Below are 21,098 nucleotides of genomic sequence, written 5' to 3'. Positions count from 1 at the left end.
CTATATATATATGTACATAGGACTGTAATGTAATTAGTGAAGGACTGTGCCAACTTGCCTTCCTTTTGTTGTAGAAAGTTTCGAATGAAGAACGCCTCTTTATTGAGTGAACAAGATAAGTAGTGGTGCACAACTGATGCCCACTTGGATGTCTGGTAAGACACTTATCTACATAAGATGTTGTCAATTAAAAAATCAAGAGTCATTAGTGAATTTAATACAGCCATATTATAATTTCGGTTGAGAGTTTGTATATTTAATGTCATTTTGTCGTTTTCATGGTTAGTTTTTTCGGTGCATTTAAAGTAGAAACATTCGAAAGACAAAAAAAAAGAGTTTCTAACTTTATTAACATATTCAACAACAAATGTAAATATATACTTGTATCAAAATATAGATAAATTTCTTGAGAACACAAAATAATAAATAACTATTAAAAACTTTTACTAAATATGGGACTTTATACATATGTATTTTTTTCTGCTAGTTTCTGTCATATTTAGTTTAACATAAGGTTAACTACAGAATACCCCAAAAAAAAATAAACTTAGCACATGTACTACATTCACATTTCTATATTCAATGTAAAAGAAATTAACAAAACATTCACCACACCTTAAACCTAATAGTCCTGTACGTTATTTTAACAGTAATATTTTCTCCCCCATTTTCTTCTCAGTCCTGATTCAATTTTTCATGTTGTTTTACAAGTTTTTATATATATAAAATAATTCCTGCTTAAAAATTGTTATTACCTCAACAAAATATGAGCTTTTCTAATTATCTTACATGGTACATTTTGAAAATAAACGAAATAGAAATTTGTTTCACAGAAAATATTGTCAGTACAAGATGAAGATGCCATAAATACAAAAATCTATACATACAGGACATAACAAAATGAATGAAAAAAGAAATATAATAAAAATATCTTACAAAAATAGATACATGTAAATGATCTTATCAAAGTTGAGATCAAATTATACACTATTAGTCTAATTTACTACTTTAAAAATAGTAATAAACCTCCCATAGTAATATAGGAGATAATTTACACTTTGTCGCAATGCTTTAGATACAATATATATAAAAATGGATGGTTTCATCTGACAATGCAGTTTTTTATATAAAACTGTCTGAGTAATATAACAACATAGTTTACATCACTTGATCTGTGTATACTCATAAGTACCAGGAATACTAGTAGCACTGTTGGCTGACCCACTATCAGAATCTTCACGCTTGCTGACGAAGGCAGAGTCCAAGCTCTCATTTGACGAATGACAATCTTTCATTTTAAAGTCATCTGGATAATTAATCTGTTAGTACATAACAATTTTTTACTTTTACATCATTGAGTCTAGCTTTTATATTTCATTAGTTTATTCTTAGTTGGAAAACACATTTTCATTGTTGAGGTAATGAAGAGATGACAAAAGTAATATTAAGCCTCTGCGCCCCTAAAAATTAATTCTATAATATATGGCGCATAACAACAATTTGTCAGCACTTAACTTCAAACATCAAAAAGTATTACTACTGAATCCTACCCACGCACATGCTTGATATTTAACTTTTACCGGAGTCAAAAGTTGCTAATTTGTTCCTTTGACTCATTCAAGTCAAATTGTTGCATTTCCGTTAGCAAGTATATTCACACAACTAAGGAAAAGTTATTAACATGGAATCAAAGGTTTTTCCATCAAACCACCTGCCCCTCGATGTAACTTAGTCCTTAAACCAACCAATGGCATCTGATAATATTTCATATGAAAGTTAAGCATCCTACATTGTATGTTGATGTGAATGAGTCTAATTAATCATTGTCTGATGCTTCGGAAGGTAGATAAAATAAACAGTAGTTATCACAGTAAATTTACCAATACTTCTTATGTACTGTGAGAATATTATTATTTGTTGGGTACCAATTTTCGAGGATTTCGTGGGTTTGGTAAACCACAAAATTTGATTCCCAACGAAAAGAAAATTTTCCATTTGTATGATAGAATTGTCAAATCAACGAATTCAAGAATCCGTGAACTGATCATTTTCCCCTAAACCACGAAAATTGGTACCCAAAAATAAACGTACTTTCACAGTAGTATTAAAATGAATAATTTCATAATTACACATACATCATCCATTTCATGATACTGGCCATTCAAGAAGAGAGAACCTCTGATGACTGCTGTGTCAGCTATCAACTCTTCCTCATCTCGATGTCTGTTACACAAAATTCTAATATAGGGAAGTCCCTGTCTGTAAATACAAATATAACTTCACTATGTCATCTTATCTGTCAATTTTTTAAGCCTCTACTGGAGTTTAATTATGTCTTTACGATTGTTTAACACTTTCACAAGAAATCACACATAATTCAAAAGTCATAAAACGTAAAAAATTATGTGAGTCATGACATCATTAAAATGTAAAATTAAAAATATAAGAAAAATATAAGGACGTCATGACTTCTGTACAAAATGCTTATTAAGTATACTCACTTTTAGATTTACGTTTCCATTATAGAATGTATATATTAAGCAACAATTTAATATAACAACATTAGAAAGGATGCCAACATTTTATTTCTTATTGGATTACAATTTTCCTTTAACGTGACGAAAAAAAAACAAGGACATGAACCACATCCCTTTTAACTGGACTACCAAATAATCCTGTCTGAAAAAAAGTGTATGTATTGGAATAAATTAATATTAATCTATCATAGTTTTTGTCGAAATATTAAGTTATAAGGAATGTAACTAATATCTGAATATATTATCTTGTATAAAGAACTTTGATTCGATTTACACGTAATATAAACCACTTTGCAAACCAAAGTTCTTTATACAAGGTAATAATATTCAGATATTAGTTACATTCCTTAAATGCAATTTGAAATAATAGAAGAAGCTGTACACACCACAAAATAGGCCAGTTAATTGTACTTGGATCTTTGAGAATGTGCGTGGATTATCGCCAGCTAAATATGTAAAGAAAGCCAGACAACTATGATTTACTCCGTGTGCTGGAAGTAAGTTCTTCTCAGTGGTTGAGATGAAGAGTGGGTACCACTAAATGGACATTTTAGAGGAGCACAAGGAGAAAATTGACTTTTCAGTTGTACCCCTTGGTTTCTACGAGTTTATCCAGATGCCATTTGAACTCCCCTGTTATATATCAACGTCTGATGAAGGACTGCTCAACTGATTACAGCTTGTGCTGCATATTTATTGACGACATCATTGTGTTTGGTAATACTTTTGAGGAACATCTTGAAAATCTACGGTTAGTATTTCAAAGGATGCGGGAGGCCAAATTAAAGTTATCACCCAGTAAATGTGAATTCTTCAAGAAGAAAGTGAAGTACATGTATGTTGGGCATGTTGTTTCTGAAGAAGGATTGGAAGTAGATTAACAGAAGGTAAATAGTCATCAACTGGCCAAAACCTACAACACCTGAGGATGTGAAGCGTTTTCTCGGTACTATCGGTTAATACCGCAGATTTATGGAATCATTCAGCAGGATCAGCAAACCCTTAACAGACGTACTACCGACACCCAAAAAGAAGACTGGTAAGAAAAGAAAACCAAAGGCAACCAAACAATGGCCTTTGGCGAAGATCATGATATTGCTTTTGAAACTTTGAAACAGCACCTAATTGTTGCATCGATATTAGAGTTGCTGATAGTTCGCTTCCTTACGAACTACATACAGATGCCTCTGGTGATGCACTTGGAGCGGTGCTATATCAACAGCAGCATGGATTGAAACATATGCGTCTCGTGGTTTGAACAAAGCAGAAAAGAGTTATTCACTATACAAGAGAAAGAGTTTCTTGCACTGAAGTGGGCCATTTGTAGTTCTCACTGATAACAATCCAGTCACATACGTTTTAACCAATGCCAAGTAAGACGCAACAGGACATCGCTGGTTTCGCAGCACTGGCAGCTTTTGATTTAGAAATCAAATGTAGTCCAGGGAAAACAAAATGCCGATGCAGATGCACTTAGCCGACTACCCATTACCATGGATTCAGTGAAAGTCATTTGTAATGCAGCAGTATCAGAAGAACAATATGTGGAGAGCTTATCTTCGTCACCAGATGTAGTCATTGATGATTTGGATCTAAGAGGTATTAGTGTTGGCAACATTATTGATTGGGCCACAGTACAGTCAAGAGATCCAGATATTTAAGCTATGATTAGTTATTTACAGGAGGATATTGAGCCCACAAGGAAGGATATAGGACCTAACCTTTTGTAGAAGCAGTTTGGTCCCGTAAGATTGATAGAAGTAATTCTTCATCGTGTAACCAAACTGATGACAAGGGTAAACATCAGCTTGTATTACCCACAAAGCATGTTAAGACAGTGCTACAGATGATACTCTCCATGATGATATGGGACACCTTGGTAAGGACAGAACAATGTTTTTGGTCAGAGATAAGTTTTAATGACCAGGAATGCATAAAGACATTGAGACATGGATACAAGAATGTGGCAGGTGTATAAGAAGGAAGTCCTTTACCAACCAGAGAGCGCCATCAGTTAACATCACTACTACTTCACCATTAGAACTAGAAAGTATGGATTTTGTGACTCTGGAAAAATCTAAAGGAGGATATCAGCATGTTTTAGTGATTGTAAACCACTTTACTAAATTTGCAACTGCTATACCAACACAAAACCAGTTAGCAAAGACAACTGCTGAGGCATTTTTCAATCATTTTATACTGCACTATGGCATTCCAGAAAGGATACACTCAGATCAAGGTTGCAATTTTGACAGTAACATCATCTAAGAATTATGCACAAACATGGGAATGAAAAAGTCAAGGACAACAAGCTATCATGCCATGGGTAATGGAATGACAGAAATATTCAATCGCACCCTACTGGAAATGTTAGGCTCATTGAAACCTGAAAAAGACTAATTGGAAGTCATTTGTAGGTCCACTTGTACACTGCTACAACTGCACAAGACATCAGAGCAATTACCACATATGCTTACGTTAGAGAAGGAATCCTAGGCTTGTTGTAGATGCTGTTTTTGGCTTAAGAGAGAGTGAAAATGATATTAGCACTAAGTATATTACAGAGCTGCGAGATCGGATTACTCAAGCCCATGTCTTAGCAAATGAAGCTGCAGATAAGGCAACAGCCAGAGAAAAGGAAGCTTATGACACTAGGGTACGAGGAGGAGCAGTACAGGAAGGAGACAAGATGTTGGTCAAAGTTGTAGCGTTCGAGAGTAAACACAAATTGGCTGATAGATGGGATCATGATCTCTAAGTTGTTAAGCAGCCGAATGATAACATTCCTATGTTTACAGTGAGAAAAGAAAACGGCACTGGACGACTGAAGACATTACATAGAAATCTCCTGTTACCAGTGGGAATCATACGGGATAATCCAATTCCAAGGAAACCCCGAAAACTAATTCCCGCACCAAGAAAAACAAGTAAGACAAAGGATCCAGAGTATAATACCCAAACCAGTTATTCTGAAGAGGAACTGGAATGGGGAAAACAGTTCATCAGGAATGAGGAACAAGAACACAGTGACCCATCCGTTACTGATGATCATCATGTTCATAGTTCTGATGAGAAAAGGGCAGAGATAGATGGGGATGCCAATTCTTATAAAAGCACAGTAGATGTAGAGGAAGTCATTATCTCAAATAGAAGCGTTTCAGATGAAGAGATAGTTCAGGATCAACACCTTGATAGTTCATCTCCTATAACAACAGATTCTGAAAATATGGAGTCAGTTAGTGAACTCCGCCGCTCGACTAGACAGCATAGACCACCACTTAGGTTCAGGAAAGGATAATTTTTGATGTCAAAGAATGCTGTAGTACCATAATCTGAGTGGGAAACGTATTCACTGATTGACTGCATCAGTAGAACATTCTTATTATTTTAAAGAGTTGCAGTAAAAGGCAGGAAGATCTATTCTAAAAATACTAGAATTTTCTTCTACTAGAGTAAAATGCTGAGACGACATTTTCCCACTAGGGGGAGTATGTAGTAGAGTGAATTTTTGTATTATGTATTTTTGATTCATAGTCAGATTTGGTCCAGGAAAGCAGACATCTTGATTTCTGTCTTGAATATTTTTATATTTTGCACTGGTCCTAGGATAACTGTGTCTTCATTTCTTTTGTCACTGATTAAATGTCTTTATTTTAACAGCGGATTGAGAGATTTGTGAATGTTAGAAAGAATTTATGAATGAGTCTATGGAATGTGTCTGTTCTTTATGAATGTGAATGTGTAAAACATATTGAACTAAATTAAAGTTAAAGTTTGAAAGGTTATATATTTAAAATATAAAATGGCTTTTTATTTGAGTCTGTTAAACAAATTAGTATGAATGTGTTTTCTCATTGCTAAATAGGAGATATATATTATTAAGTGCTTTTCACAATTTTGTGTGTTTTATGATAAGATACATTCTTCTTGTATATTATTTCATATTCAGTTAAATGTTGGATTTCAGTTCTTTGCACATTGGTTATAGTTTCATACTTATTCTTCAGATTTACATTAATAGTACTTTGTACACCATGTAGATTCAATTCTGGATCGGTGGATCTTTACTCCTGTTGTGAGGTGAGACTATTTTGTTATGTTGCTTCTGCTTATTTAAATATTATTAGTAACTAAATTTATTTACTAGTTACTAACTAAATTTACTTAGAAAGCATGCTAAATTGCTTTGCTTTGCATGTGTTTGAAATATTTGAAAATACTGGCTAATGATAACTTAAATCATACCATGAACGAGGACACAAAACTATTGTGCGTCATAAAAAGTTTTATAACATTAATATGCAAATAGAGTGTATTTTATTTAGGTTATTTTTCATAAAAGCTAAATTGTGAAATTTCATTGACAAGTTCGAGTTATCTTTCTTAGCACTTATATTCATATTGTTTTATCTGTGTTTGTAGGATCTTATGTTTGTTTCATTCACTACGTTAGACCTCAATAAAGATTAATAAACAACCCACTCTATTCTGGAGGCCATAAATCCAGTCCCTTTTCATTTATTTCTTGTATCTGATAGTACAAAAAGTAAAATTATATGATCAAAGTTTATCTTTCTTAGCACTTATATTCATATTGTTTTATCTGTGTAGGATCTTATGTTTGTTTCATTCACTACGTTAGACCTCAATAAAGATTAATAAACAACCCACTCTATTCTGGAGGCCATAAATCCAGTCCCTTTTCATTTATTTCTTGTATCTGATAGTACAAAAAGTAAAATTATATGATCAAAGTAATGGATTGTTTCACACCATGTTACCCCCACTGCATGATTCTTACAGACAGTAACACTTAACACAGTGATTGGGATTAAAATTAAGAGAATGTGTCAATTTTGATGATCTTTAGAATTTCAATGGGCCATTCTTTAACATTCTTAGAAAAAATTACAGATTTTAAAGGGACATTTTTCAGCTAAAATGTGATAAAAAGCACATGGCCCCCTCTAATCCTAATCACTGTAAGGAACCAGTACCTTTTATATCTATAATATAAAAGAGCCAACAAAGTAACAACAATCCCTATAACAGCAAGGACTACTCCTACAATCCAGGTTGATGATTGACTTCTCTTTGCTTCTTCTGTCTGATTTTCACAAAGTTTACCCTTGAACCCAGGAGCACATCTGAAGTGTTTAGAAGTAACATGTTAACATTACATGAACCCAGGATATGTTGATATCTAACCCAACTTGTACAGGATGATGAAATTTGAATAGTAGCTGAAATCGCTTACAACCTATGCCATATATATAAAGCCCCAGATCAAATTTGAATGAAGTTCATCCATTGGTATTCTAGATAACTGAGATGAAGTTCAGGACGAACAGATACACAAGGTAATTTAAATATATCATCCACTAGTTAAGAGGGGGTACAATAATTTCCCCTAGACACAATCTGTCATATTGGCTTTATACTTCTTGTTATGAATAAAATTATTTAAACAACTGCTCTGCATCAACAATATTAATGCACATATAAAAGACACAATAAATATCACATACAGACATTTATTCTCTAGACCATGTGACAGGCATTTCCCACCATTTCTACAGGGTAAATGGCATTCATCTTTGTGAGGGTGAGTTCCATTACTTTTGGTTTCAGGTACAGGATGTGCTACCTCCCCTTTGACTAGAGAACTGTCAAATGAGTTCATATCTACAGTAAATTAAAAACATCATAAACTGAAGTATTTTATACCAAATAAGCATTATTTCTCTTTATTGATAAGTAATACAAACATGCGCATAAGCATTTGAATTTGCTTAAAATATTAAAAAAGCCTGTGATTTTGAAAGGTTTTTTTAGTGACCTATTTATCTATTATATTATAAATGGAATATTGAACATCTACTTATTATGTCATTAAAGAGGTCCTCTACCTAAGAATGCTGCAAACCCTTTAAGGTAGATCATACCTTATATTTCTAGTAGATAAATTTTCCTGTTTTTTTTTCAAGGATAACTCTTAATGAACATAGAAATTTTAAAAGTAAAAAACTTAGGTCATAAATCTTGACTTTAAGATAATTGAGCCTTTTTAAGGCCAGTATTTTACTACAATTTCTAGGGATAAAGTAGGGAACTTTCAATATTTTGAAAATTTTAAAGGGTAGTCTACTTTTCTTATAATTTGAATAAAGAACACTTAACTCACATATTTTCATATTTCATAACAAAAATTGGGGGGCACTGAACTATTTTTCTTTCAATACTAAAAAAAAATTTATATAAAATTCCCTATACATTTCAATTAAAACATTTTCCTGCCAATTATCTCCCCTGGAAAGAGGCCTTGTATAAATAATATTTTTAATTTTACAATTCTAATGTTTATTTTACGAAATGCACCTTCTACTGAATTAAAGGTTAAAAATAAATAAATACTAAATATGCAAAACAACAACAAACTTATGCTGATAACTTCTTTGAATCAATATTTCTTTTCAGATTTGAAACTACAAGATTTAAATTTCTTTTAAGGCCACCAGTAAAATACTGATCGAAGGTCTTGTGCCAAAACGAAAGCAGAGGAAAGTCATATATATTCTTTTTTATAATACTAAAAAAAAAGACCGAAATTCCACAATTTCATTTTTCGTTGTATACTTTATATCTGCATGTGGTGTCTTATAAGGATCTATAAACAGATCCTAGTACCTCCTGGTTATCTTATATTTACCTGTACATTTTGATGTACTTTTATCAAGAAGGAATCCATCAAAACAGGAACATTCTGCCGTAGTTAAACTTAGTAAACAAATCTGGGAACAATTTAAATTCTTGCAAACAGATCTGTCTGTAATATAATGTAAAATCATCAAAGAAACAATTAGAACAGATAATGGTAAGCAGTCTTAATTATCTGAAGGAAATTTGACTGAATACCAATGAATAGACTGTTTATATCACATTTCAAACTACAGGTCTCAGTATCATATTAATTTTCCCATAGACTTCTGTAGTGAAGTGTGCATTTTTAGGATTTAAAAAAAAAATGTAAATTGATTCAATAAAACTTTCACTTATTTAGCATTTCTAAGGACATGTAAAAAAATAATTTCCCGCAAAGAAGTAGGGTGTGACCACGATTATTGGACAGAAAAGTAGTCATGAACTATAAATAGCCATTTTCTCTACTTCCACTTTTGTTTTGCACTCATCAAACCAACCTTTTCAGCCGAACATTTTCATGTTAAATTTTCTTCAAAAAAAGTTTGTCATCTTATAGAGTGATGTTTGCTCTATTTTATAAGCCATTGTTCATATCTTTTGACAAAACATTAGCTTGTAAAGAGGCAACAAGAAAATGCATTATATTTTTATAGCTTCCATGTTCTGACATACACACGCTCAGGGATATGCAATCTGATACTGGTACCTACAAGTGGAAGTAAACTTGTGGTTATCTCCCTTTCTTTATATCAGTACTGCAGAGAAATGTTTTGGTGAATCTGAAATCTGTTGTTTCAACTATTTAGATAGCTGTTATTTTTGTTGGTCTGAAATTATTGGTTGAGTATCATAATCTATATGCAAAATGATTTTGGGGTATTTTTCTGAGATTATTTTAGACCATTATACAATTCCCAAAATGCATGAGTACATCGCCAAAACTAATACTTTTACTATGTAACATATCATATCATTAAAGCAAACCTTCTTGCTGCAGCAAAGGATGGACAACTCTGACAGTAGTTGGTATATCTATTATGTTCATAACAACTTCTGGTTGGTCTTTTCCTAGTTTGTTGACCCTGACCAGGGCATCAAGCTTCTTGTCTGTGAGGTACAAGTTATCTTCAAATACATCTAAAGACTGGAAAAGGTAATTATTTCTCTCCTCCTTTACTGTATATCTATTAACAATATGAAACTTTCTAAATGTTGATACAAAACTCATCCACAAAAATACAAGGCAATCAATTCAGCTCAGCTCTAAAAAAAAGTCATGAATTCACCCAAAACACTCAATAATTGATAAAAACAGTGCCCCCGCCCACTAAACTGTCAAATTGTTGAAAATATCTTTTAAACTTTTCCTCAATAAAAAATCAAATGCATTGCCCTCCCCAATACCACTTTGCAAGTGGAGATATAACACATTCTGTTTCTATCTAGAACAAAATATTGTTTATTATTTATGTTATGTAAAATGCATCTCATGCAAAGTTCAGGGGTGGATACAGGAACTGAAGAATGGGAGAGCATGGTGACTAACAAGAGGGATGGGGATACAGAAATTTAAGAATGAAAGGGAATGATTGACTCTCAAAAGGGGGATAGCAGATACAGGAATTGAAGCATTGGGAGGTATGATGACTGGCCAAAGAGGGACAGGGAATACAGGAATTAAAGAATTGGGGAGGGGTGCAATGACTGACTAAAGAGGGATGTGTATCCTCAGTGGTATTTTTAGGTCAACTAACATTTTTCTGAAATACAGTAGGACATGAACTTGGAGAGCCTGTTCCAGAACCACATTTCAGTTCATACAAATATTTAATATATATCAAAAAACATATCCAAAGTGCTTCACTTAACATACCTATCTTTGCCATCTAGTGTGGCAGACTCAATTTTTCCTAACCCTTCGTCAATCCAGTAAAGTCTATTGGCTGGTTTATCTACAACTATGTCACCAGGCATGCTCAATCCAGAACTGAGGATCACATGGCCATGTTTTCCATTCATACACACTTTCTTTATTTGTTTCATTGAAGAGCTTACAGTGAACATAATTCTGCAAGAGACAAAACATTTAAATTTGTAAATGTAAATTACAAAAAACAAGATGTTGCATGCTACAATTTGCTAAGAAAACCCAAACCCAACTATATCTGTAAAATAAAAAGTCATACCGTAAGCAAGAAGTAGATAAGGGAGCAACCATTTGATTTCTATTGTGGGGGGTTAGAATAAACTTTTGTGTCCTTGACTTTTTTCCAAGTATATTCTCTGATTAGACTTTTTTATCTTTTACTCTAGCCTTTCCTGAATTCACCCAATTGTTCAGCCTGGATTTTTTAAAAATCTATACAACATCCTCCTGCCTTTTTATTTCAAATTGATCCCAGCCCTCCCCATTAAAAATGAAATTGTTGTTCTCTAAGTGAGAAACCTGAAAAGAAAAGTCAATATGCAAAAGCAATATACCAAATTCTTAGCATTTTCTCTCATACATGCTGAGAAATCTGATACAGAAATGTGGACAGACAAATATACAAGATTTTTTTTTTAATTTTAATTTAGTAAAGGTCTCCTTCTTTGAAACTTCTCAAAAGATAAAATTTCATAATATAAGAAATAAAATGCCTTGTGGGGCACAACTTGATACATCTGCAGAGCCTAAATCCCAAACAGCTGGGACTAGTATGGACATGCCATTCAAACTTGATACAGCTTTGATTCTTGATTGTGATTACACATTTGACAAAGGATTAGAATTTAACCACTTTTTTAAACCATACTTTCTTTTATAGTTTGGAAACATGTTATAAAATTTCATAAAGATTAACCAACTAACATTCATTTATTACACAAAAACTACCGGTGAGTTAAGTGTTCACTTATCATGACATACAATGCCAGATGAAAATAGAACAGGATCATTATTCAACTGTAATATTTTTCAGTCTTATAAAAAAACCCAAGAAATCTTAAATTGAGTCAGTGCCCACTAGTCATATTCCCGACACCCCAACTTAAGGAGGAACCCTAAGGTAAGGGACATAACTCTTAAAATCAGTGATATGTTTGTATCATATTCATAATTTCACCAAAGCCTATCAAGCTTCCATTTGAAACAGAAATCAGTCAAAGTTACTTTGATGTTTGTATGATGTTGGTGTAAAATGCTGAACACACACATTCCAATGACTTGCAAGAGTTGTGTCCCTTACCCTAGGTCTACCTCCTTGAGTATGAACCATGTCTTTAAAATAACTTTTACTGTCAATAATACTCAAAATCAGCTCTAGATCAAAATCTCCAATCAATGTGTTAGATCAAATTATGTCAACTTTTCCATTCCAAATAAATTTGAACAACGTCAAATTCAGTTCATTAATTAAGTTTTTGTTCTGGTAAGTTTCTCACACCTACTTATGTCAAAGTATGATTGATTGTTGGGGTTTAACGCCCGAGCAGCAATATTTCAGCTATATTCAGGTGATGAACATGAAAAGGATGATAAAATGAACATGAATGATGATGAAATGAAACAAAGGATGGGACACAAGGATAATAGGGTGGACAAATTTTGATTGCCACTAGAAAAAGTGGGATGGGAAGGGTCGGCCAAATTAGCCTCCTGCGGCAGAGCGCAAAGGTTCCTACTCCTATCAAATACCACAGCAGGGTTCTTTAACGTGCAAAGAACGTGGCATCTTTCCCAACACAGTGCACCACTATGGTTTGCGGTCAGGTTTTCCGTATTATAGCCAAACAACCCCAGCATGTAACACGCCAGGGGTACCCCATTCCACTACCTAAGGCACACATCCCAGTTGCTCTGTGGGCAGAGCACCCTAGCCCCCGGTTAGGTTCCTGAGCACTATTTAATCGCCTTTTACGACAAGCTTAGTGCTGCTTCAGGCCTATTCTTTGTGTCAAAGTATGAAGAAGATGTGTCAAGTAATAATAAAGAAAACTATTAGAAAAAACTGTGACAGACAAAGGTTAAAATAATATATCCCTCCTTGGGAGAGGGGTTAAAAAATGAAAGGGCAAAAGTTTTTAAAATGTAAAACAAGATTTGAACATTTGATCAATTAATGAGATAGCCAGAGATTTGACCCTAACCTCACAAACTTGAGAGAAGAAAACATTGATTAGACCACCAAGATAATTTTATATTAAACAAAAGTTTACAAAAGTTAACAAAAGACACAGACTGGTATTGCTGGAGGGGCAAGTATGGACACAGACTAGTATTGCCCGAAGAGCAAATTTGAAGATACATACTTTTTATCTTGAATGTGTTTGCATTGTCTAGAAAACTCCTCCATTTATTGATATCAATAATTGAATTATGCATATGTTGATAAATATCAATTAACATATGTTACTAAATATCTACTGACATCAATAAATGGGGAACTAATTCCACAATGGCTTGTCATAACCATAAGACAAGTATTATATATTACAATGTTTCTTCCTTGAAGGTATAGTCGCATGGATGTGTTGAACGTGATATGTCATGTTAATAATTTCACTTGATGTACGTTAGCTTGGTAAAATTCTGGACTCAGTTTATTTAGATTAACAGAAACCAACAGTGTGGTACCTTTCAGTTACATAGATGGCCCTACTTTGAAAACGGTAGGGGCCATAAACTCAAAATTAAATAGGAGCATTTTCTTATTAGTAAGTAAAATCATATCAAAATTTCATAACAACTGATCAATCATAACTAAGGTCATCGCACAAAAACCAAGTGAATATGGACGCCGCTGACGATGATGCCACTGTCAGCACCATATCAATTTATGGTGATATAAGGACACGAACGCCACCGACGATGATGCTGCTATCAGCACCATACCAATATTCGACCGCAATTTTTTTTGGCGTTGACACAATTATATATATAGGCAGATTTGGGGTTTGGCATGATCCATTTCAATTTCTTAAAAAGCCTGTTATTTACTCTTCCTTAGGACCAAATTAGTAGTCAGTGTGTGTGACTTGCTAAGAATTCACATATACAAGGTTTTATTTTTTGCATTAGTCCAAGTTAAACAGTTATCTATCAAAAGAGAATAAAACAGCTTACAGTCATGTACTCAACAGAAAATATTCAAAATTCTTATCAATCAAAATCACAATACCGGTATATGAAGGACTTTAAGGCTAAATCCATCAATACTGGCTCACAGTTAACAATTCAAAATCAATATTTCAACAAATCTTGCATCAAACAATTTTATCAACTTCTAAATAGCCTGAAAAATGTTTCCTATGCTATAGTACTTGTTTTGCTGTATAAAATATATCCAAAGGCACAGCCAGTATATTTTGGTTTCAGAGCCAACATAACATTCAGCACTCACAACACCGTCATTAACTTTAGAATCTCTTTTTCATTAAATCCTGTAAATCTTCTTCATAATTTAACAAAAACTTAGTCATTTTTATGTGTGTAGTATTAATGCCTTAATACTTAATAAAACCCCCACTGTTTTAACAAATGTTTAAGTATGATGTGACTAAAATTATATTTTTATGTACATGTACAAACTTTACTTTATAGGCATGAAGTCATTAACAAAATATGGTTTAATTAAAAATCATATTAAGAGTTGTCAGTACATGCAGTGTGACATGTACATATATAGCAAAACTAAAAATCGTTGGAGCTCCTCAGGAATGTACTGACATGCACACTGTACTTTTACTTGTACATAATGTCTATATGTATAATGTAGAGTCCCGGAAACTTCATGTTACAGTAATGGGCAGCTAATTGGACTACCCCAACTCAACAGATTCCTCAATGTCATGTGTTTTGCAACAAAATAGCTTGCCAAACAACCTCTAGCACTGCTGGAGTAATAAATAGACCATCCTATTAGGCCTAAAAATATGTTATGTTTCTGGTCACCTGACCAACCCTCCTTCAGATCCCCTACCCAAAAGTTTTTATTTGTTATTTTTAAAAAAAAAAAAAAAGTGAAAATTATTAAATCTAGCTGATGATTGTCTTTCATAAAAAAGTAGTAAATAAAGCCATAGATGTTTTTTTTCTATCCTTGATGGAAAAACAAAGAGAAATATTGGTTGTTCATATTTAGATTCGATTGTAAACACACATGCCATAAGTGTGCTCTTAGTCATGGATAATCCCTTTTGGGATTCGGCATTTGAATTAAATATTTTATGTTTTGACCACCACCGTCAAAACAAAAAACATCTCAAGCGCCGAATCCCAAAAGGGATTAGGCCGTGAACTAAATCTATTAGTTTTTGCATATTTGGTTCATTGCATTCTAAGTTTAGTGTCACTATGACTTATTCCATTTTAAAAATCTTAAATAAAAATAAATCCCTACCTACCGACCCAATGATATTTTAGAATGGTGAACAGAAACATAACATTATTTTTTTGGCCTTAGGCTTTGAGATTTTTCATCAAAGACTGGCGTGCACCAGTTAGTTGACCTACCTTTCTGTCTTACATGCACTTGGAAGTGTTGATTTTATCCCAAAAAGTATTATGCTGGGTCAAAGATTCAGAAAATGTGTAGGCTGTACAATATATAGTGTACAGATTACAAATTAGATCACTTGGTCACAGATCAACATTAAATCATGTGATAATGCATTTAATAAATTTCATGAATGAACGTAATCATATGACAACTAATTTCCCCAAATACACCATGACCCACATTTACGGGTATGACTATGCCCAGGGACTGTGTAAAGACTTCAATGCTTTACACCGTCCGTGAAAGACCCCAAATGATAGCCAAGGGTGTTAAAAAACCCCTCTGCCCGTCATGTATTACAAATACCACATATGAGTGCAAACCGGGTCTAACAGTATTGAGTATATATGTTAGCACAAAAACGAAAATTAAACCAAGTATAAGAACAGTCAGCTGATGGTCAGCGTCACTCATATCGTGCAAATGATTGGCTAACACTGTGTTAAACGGCCTACCCTTTTTCTGGATACAAGGTGAGTTTAGTAATATCCTCATACAACACAGTTTTACATCTGACTGGTTGAAGTGAAAGGCCACAGACTATTAGCTTCTTCTTGTTACTATTGGTCAGGTATAAATTATTACCAATCCTATCATAGGCTACATCTGTTACATATTTGGCATTCTTCAATGTCTGTACTTTCTTGCTGATATGAACAAACTGATGCAATGCCTAAAAAATTCAACAACTCATGAACACATTCGTATATTCAACCTCACATAAAACTAAAATTGGAAATTTTTTGGGATCTCAAATCATTGAACACCAGATACTGAACTGATACATTCAACTGAGCAATTTTTATATATACGTTTAAGAGTTATTGTACTTAATGAAATAAAAAATCATTGAAATATATCTTGAGAAACTTTCATCATGTACAGTATCTGTATAAATTGGAATTGAAGGCTTTCTACCATAAAACCATGCATCTCCTTAGTTGCAAGCAATTCATTCCATATATTTATGAAAAGAAATCCTACCCACTTTTCTCCCTGTTAATAACCCTCTAGTTGCAGCTTCCAGACACCCTTATTTCAAGTTCCTTCCCCTTGTCAACTGTTTAACACAATATTCAGTAGAAATTTACTATGGTGGTATTAGCAGAAAGATTTAGTGAATTCCAATGTATCATAATGAAGTATGTAGATTGGATAACTGTTACCTCTAAATATTACTTACTAAGTATCAAAACACTTTAAAAATCAATTTACTTTGAGAAAAAAATTGCACAAGTACTTCTGTTATTTTGTATTGTAAGAAAAAAAACAATGAAATAAATTACAATTTACTGCCTAAGCATTGTAAGAAGAGAACCATGCATATGCACTGTAATTAACAAATGAAAGAAAAGGACCATGCATATCATTGATCCCAATCACTGCTCAATCTTCATGTTGATAAATATTGGCCATGTGGTAATACAACTTATTTTTTTTATGAATTTTTTTACTGAAATGCATACAATAGCCAGAAAAAACTCAACATAAATGATAGTGCTGGGAAATCCTAATTTTGATTCATAGTAAGTGGAATGAAAATGGAGGAAATATTTATAGTACATTTAAACTATAATTTAAAACAATTTCATCTTCTTGGCCAACTAAAATTTGCAGTATAAAGAGTAATTATATAAAAGGTTTGTTACTGTGGAACTGCATCTATGAAATATACTTAGTTTCTTTTTTTAAAAAAAGGGCGAGGACTCAAAAGCCAATTTGAACTTTCAAGAAAATGAGACACCTATAGAATATATTTAGCTTCTTATCTTTTACAAAGGGTGAGAACTTACTCGCCAAGTTTAATTTTCCAGATAATACAACATCTGTTTATAGGTGCATCCAGTATGTAGAAGTTCATTTAAGATATGACTAATATGGGTTATTTGAATAATATCAGAATGTTGTAACTTAAATAAATTTCTATCAAATTTACACTTTAAGTAAACAAGTATTCTGAGTACTGCATGGGATATAAAGTACCCTATTGAAAAAAAATCTTTTGAAGAGAACAGAATGCAAACTTCATATAACTTTTAAACAAGAAAAGTGCAGAAAACTTAGTCCGCATTAATTTTCTTAGTCAAAGGACCACAACCCATAAGAAAATTAACAGATCATTCAAAATTCAAACATGATCTGTAATTTGTCATGGTAAAATAATGTACCAAATATCAAATATAAATCTACAAGCATGATGAAAAAAGTGCAGAAAACATCTTTTTTGCATAAATTTTCTAATTACAAGGGCTATAACTCAGCAAAAAAAAAAATAACATACCTAAACTGGATCTTAAACTTGCCATGGTTAAGCAATGCATTAAATATCAAATGAATATCTTCCATCATGATTAATGTCAGACTCACTGACAGAGTGCAAATCAGAAGTTGATGTTAGGGGACCCATGAAGGTCTGAAGTTCAGTGGTTTATTTTGAATTCTTGTGAATTACTTTGAGTGCATTTTAAAACCACTTTTTATAATATTGCTGATAAAATTTTAAAAACACTGAAATATTTGCAAATTCAGAAAATAATTGCTGCTTGAAGAATTTTTGTCATCAAGTCAAAACATACTTGGGTGACTTCATATTCAAATTATTGAGAATACACAAATACTCTTGTAATATTCAGACTTATATGATTCTACTCTTGGGAGAAGTATTAATCTCTGGATAAATAAATTTAAATATTAAATAAATAAAGCAGATGAAATAATGTTCCAAGAAATTGTCTATAGATTCTATTCTTTCCTTATGAAAGTAGAAATTCACAGAAAGAATACTCTGTCTTAAATGAAGGTAAATGCTTTTCTTAAATTTAAAGACCGTGAAGTTGGATTATCTCCCTTCAAAGTCCTCCAAAAATGATTAAATTCTTTTAAGTTTTTACAAGCACTGTGGATAGACAAACAGATTATGTTAAGTTTTCAGTCGGTTTTACTTACAAAATCATTGTTGCTGTTGTTTTTTTACAATGTCTTGAATAACAAATTATTTAAAATAAATAGGATAGTGCAACTTCACTAAAATAATTTTATTTGATAATGGCAGTTATCACCAGGAAAAGCCATTTTCCATCGAAATTGTTTCTCTCTCAAAAACATGACAATATTTTCAAGCAGAATATGGTCTCTCTTACCACCTCAAATGTTTCAATTCTATTACATGTTAAAATATGCATCAAAGATTCATTTTAAAATTGTTGTAATTAATCAGATACATTGTATATGAAATGAATAGTTTAACACCAATCAAAACTACTCAGCCTTTCTCATTAGACTAAACAAAAATAGGGCATTAATGAAACATTAAGAGATAACTCGCCATGAAATGGTGAAAAAAAAAGAGTGGCGAAATCGTCCAAATTGCCTTACTAAAAAAAATAACTTGCCGAAACAACTGTGCACATTTAAAAAAAAATCATTCATCCACTGTCAAGTTGTCATTTGAAAACAATACAGGGATAAACAGACAGGCGGACAAACAACTTTTCAGAGGTATCACACAATACCTCACCACTTCATGTTGCGGGGTACAAAAGCCTTGTATATATTAGACCGTGGAATCTGTTTAGAATTTCCTATCAAATTCTTAAAGTTGAACTGGTTGAGTTTTTTACCAATAATTTTTTCTCTTTTTGCTACAAAACTCTTGGACATGTTCTTTGTGTCTATAAAAGTGATATCTTACCATAATTTGTAGCAACATATGGTGGACATATCACTTTTTGGTCAATGGGTTACATTTTTGGCAAATAATTCAAAAAGAATTTCTTCTCCCTGCACTTATGCTCATTTTTTGTGTAGCAAAAATGGCCAAGTTGTTCCAATTGAAAACAACATGTTAGGGCTTGCAATTAAGTCAAAATATTTATCATAAGCCTTACAGAGAGTCTTGCCACAGGGAATGACAATGGGTCTCAAAATGTAGAAATGTTTAGCCTCTAGTTCATCAGCTGAGTGGGAGCTAAATTTTGCAAAATTTGAAGTTGTATCACCATCTGCCTGATTTTTACACACACACTTAAGACTGACAGGATGACAGACAGTAGTGTTATAATATCCCTGAATAATTTATTTGGTTTGGCTATAACAAGTTATTAATTTTACCATATCATGACTTTATTATGGCTGAGATGTCAAACTATGTAGCAAGTAAAAAAATTACTAACACATGTTATACCCACATGTATTGCAATAATATGCAGTTATGCAGTTTGTGCTCTTCAAACTAATTTCACGTATCCAATATCTTTAATGAAATTTAAGAATATATCATCAAAAAAAAAGAATTAAAATCACTGTTTGTACTTATGGAATGCATTCCGCATAGAACCAATATTTCTAATGAAATTATACTTCAGACATCAAATTGGACTTATATATTTGGGGATGATATTATAGAATTTAATATTTTATTTATTCGTCATATTGCCTAGGGAAATTACACAAAGGTACATCGTATGGTAATATTGATCAACTGACGTAGCAAGTCTACCCATGATAGAAACTTGACTATATGTATTTTCTTAAGCTGTATTTTATCAATTTACAAGGTGATATGAGAATATGCAGACCTAGAAGTGTTTTTTTAAATAGTTTATTTTATTTTATGGAAATAACACTGATTTTGCATATGTAATAAATTATTTCTGCATGTTATCAGCCACAAATGGCAATATTTTATCAGTCCTCTTGTTTAGATTCGCTGACATTACAGCTATCAAATGGTTCAAGAGTAATCAAGGGAAGCAAGATTCTAGCAGAAACCAAAAGAATGTATTCCGGGGACAAAGACCAGACTTGAAAAACAGACACACAAAACAAAGAACATAAAATAACCAAAATAATACATACAAAGTAACAAAAGTAAATGATCAACTTGGAATCCACTAAAAACTGGGAGCATGAACCAGGTGCACCAGTAGGGTAAGCATCCTCTGCTTTCTAAAAAAACACCTGCAAAGTTGCTCATAAAAAGTCCAGGGTGGACAAAAGAGGAAAGGAAAACTATGACACATCGAGTAAATCAATTTTCATGGTGCAGATGGATACAACCCTAACGACCCACAAGTTCACGATAACAAACATAAAACGTTATTCATATATTTAATCCTCCCACAAAATCAATGAATAATTTAGAATCTCCCACATAAAAATAAGATTTGTTGGAGGTGTTTGGTTAAAATTACTATATTTTATGTTAGAAAACCTTAAATAATTGAATTTTTGCATAAAAATTTGCTTTTACCTAATTTTCTCCTACATAAAATGTTTCAATGGTTAACAAGTATGGTTATTCTGTAATAGGAGATGTTCA

The 21,098-nt window shown here is 32.7% G+C and overlaps 1 protein-coding gene across 1 annotated transcript in view; it reads right to left on the bottom strand.

Moving 5' to 3' along the window:
• Positions 1 to 337: 337 nt before the first annotated feature.
• Positions 338 to 21,098, bottom strand: part of LOC148611599 (low-density lipoprotein receptor-related protein 5-like) — a 60,083-nt gene continuing 39,322 nt past the window's right edge. Inside the window, exons 22-29 of the mRNA XM_088595257.1 lie at positions 16,234 to 16,451; positions 11,113 to 11,307; positions 10,224 to 10,423; positions 9,247 to 9,363; positions 8,066 to 8,222; positions 7,535 to 7,684; positions 2,136 to 2,259; positions 338 to 1,319 (exon numbers count right to left, since the gene is read on the bottom strand). Coding sequence (XP_088451383.1) covers positions 1,164 to 1,319; positions 2,136 to 2,259; positions 7,535 to 7,684; positions 8,066 to 8,222; positions 9,247 to 9,363; positions 10,224 to 10,423; positions 11,113 to 11,307; positions 16,234 to 16,451 — 1,317 coding nt within the window. The 3' untranslated portion in view covers positions 338 to 1,163. The remainder of the gene's footprint in view (positions 1,320 to 2,135; positions 2,260 to 7,534; positions 7,685 to 8,065; positions 8,223 to 9,246; positions 9,364 to 10,223; positions 10,424 to 11,112; positions 11,308 to 16,233; positions 16,452 to 21,098) is intronic.

The sequence above is a fragment of the Perna viridis genome, chromosome 7 (assembly GCF_037379345.1).
Source record: "Perna viridis isolate PV_CMFRI_1.1 ecotype Kerala chromosome 7, ASM3737934v1, whole genome shotgun sequence".
Classification (NCBI taxonomy): Eukaryota; Metazoa; Mollusca; class Bivalvia; order Mytilida; family Mytilidae; genus Perna; species Perna viridis.
Note: the sequence above shows the minus strand (reverse complement) of the source record. Positions and strands in the feature narration are given on the sequence as shown.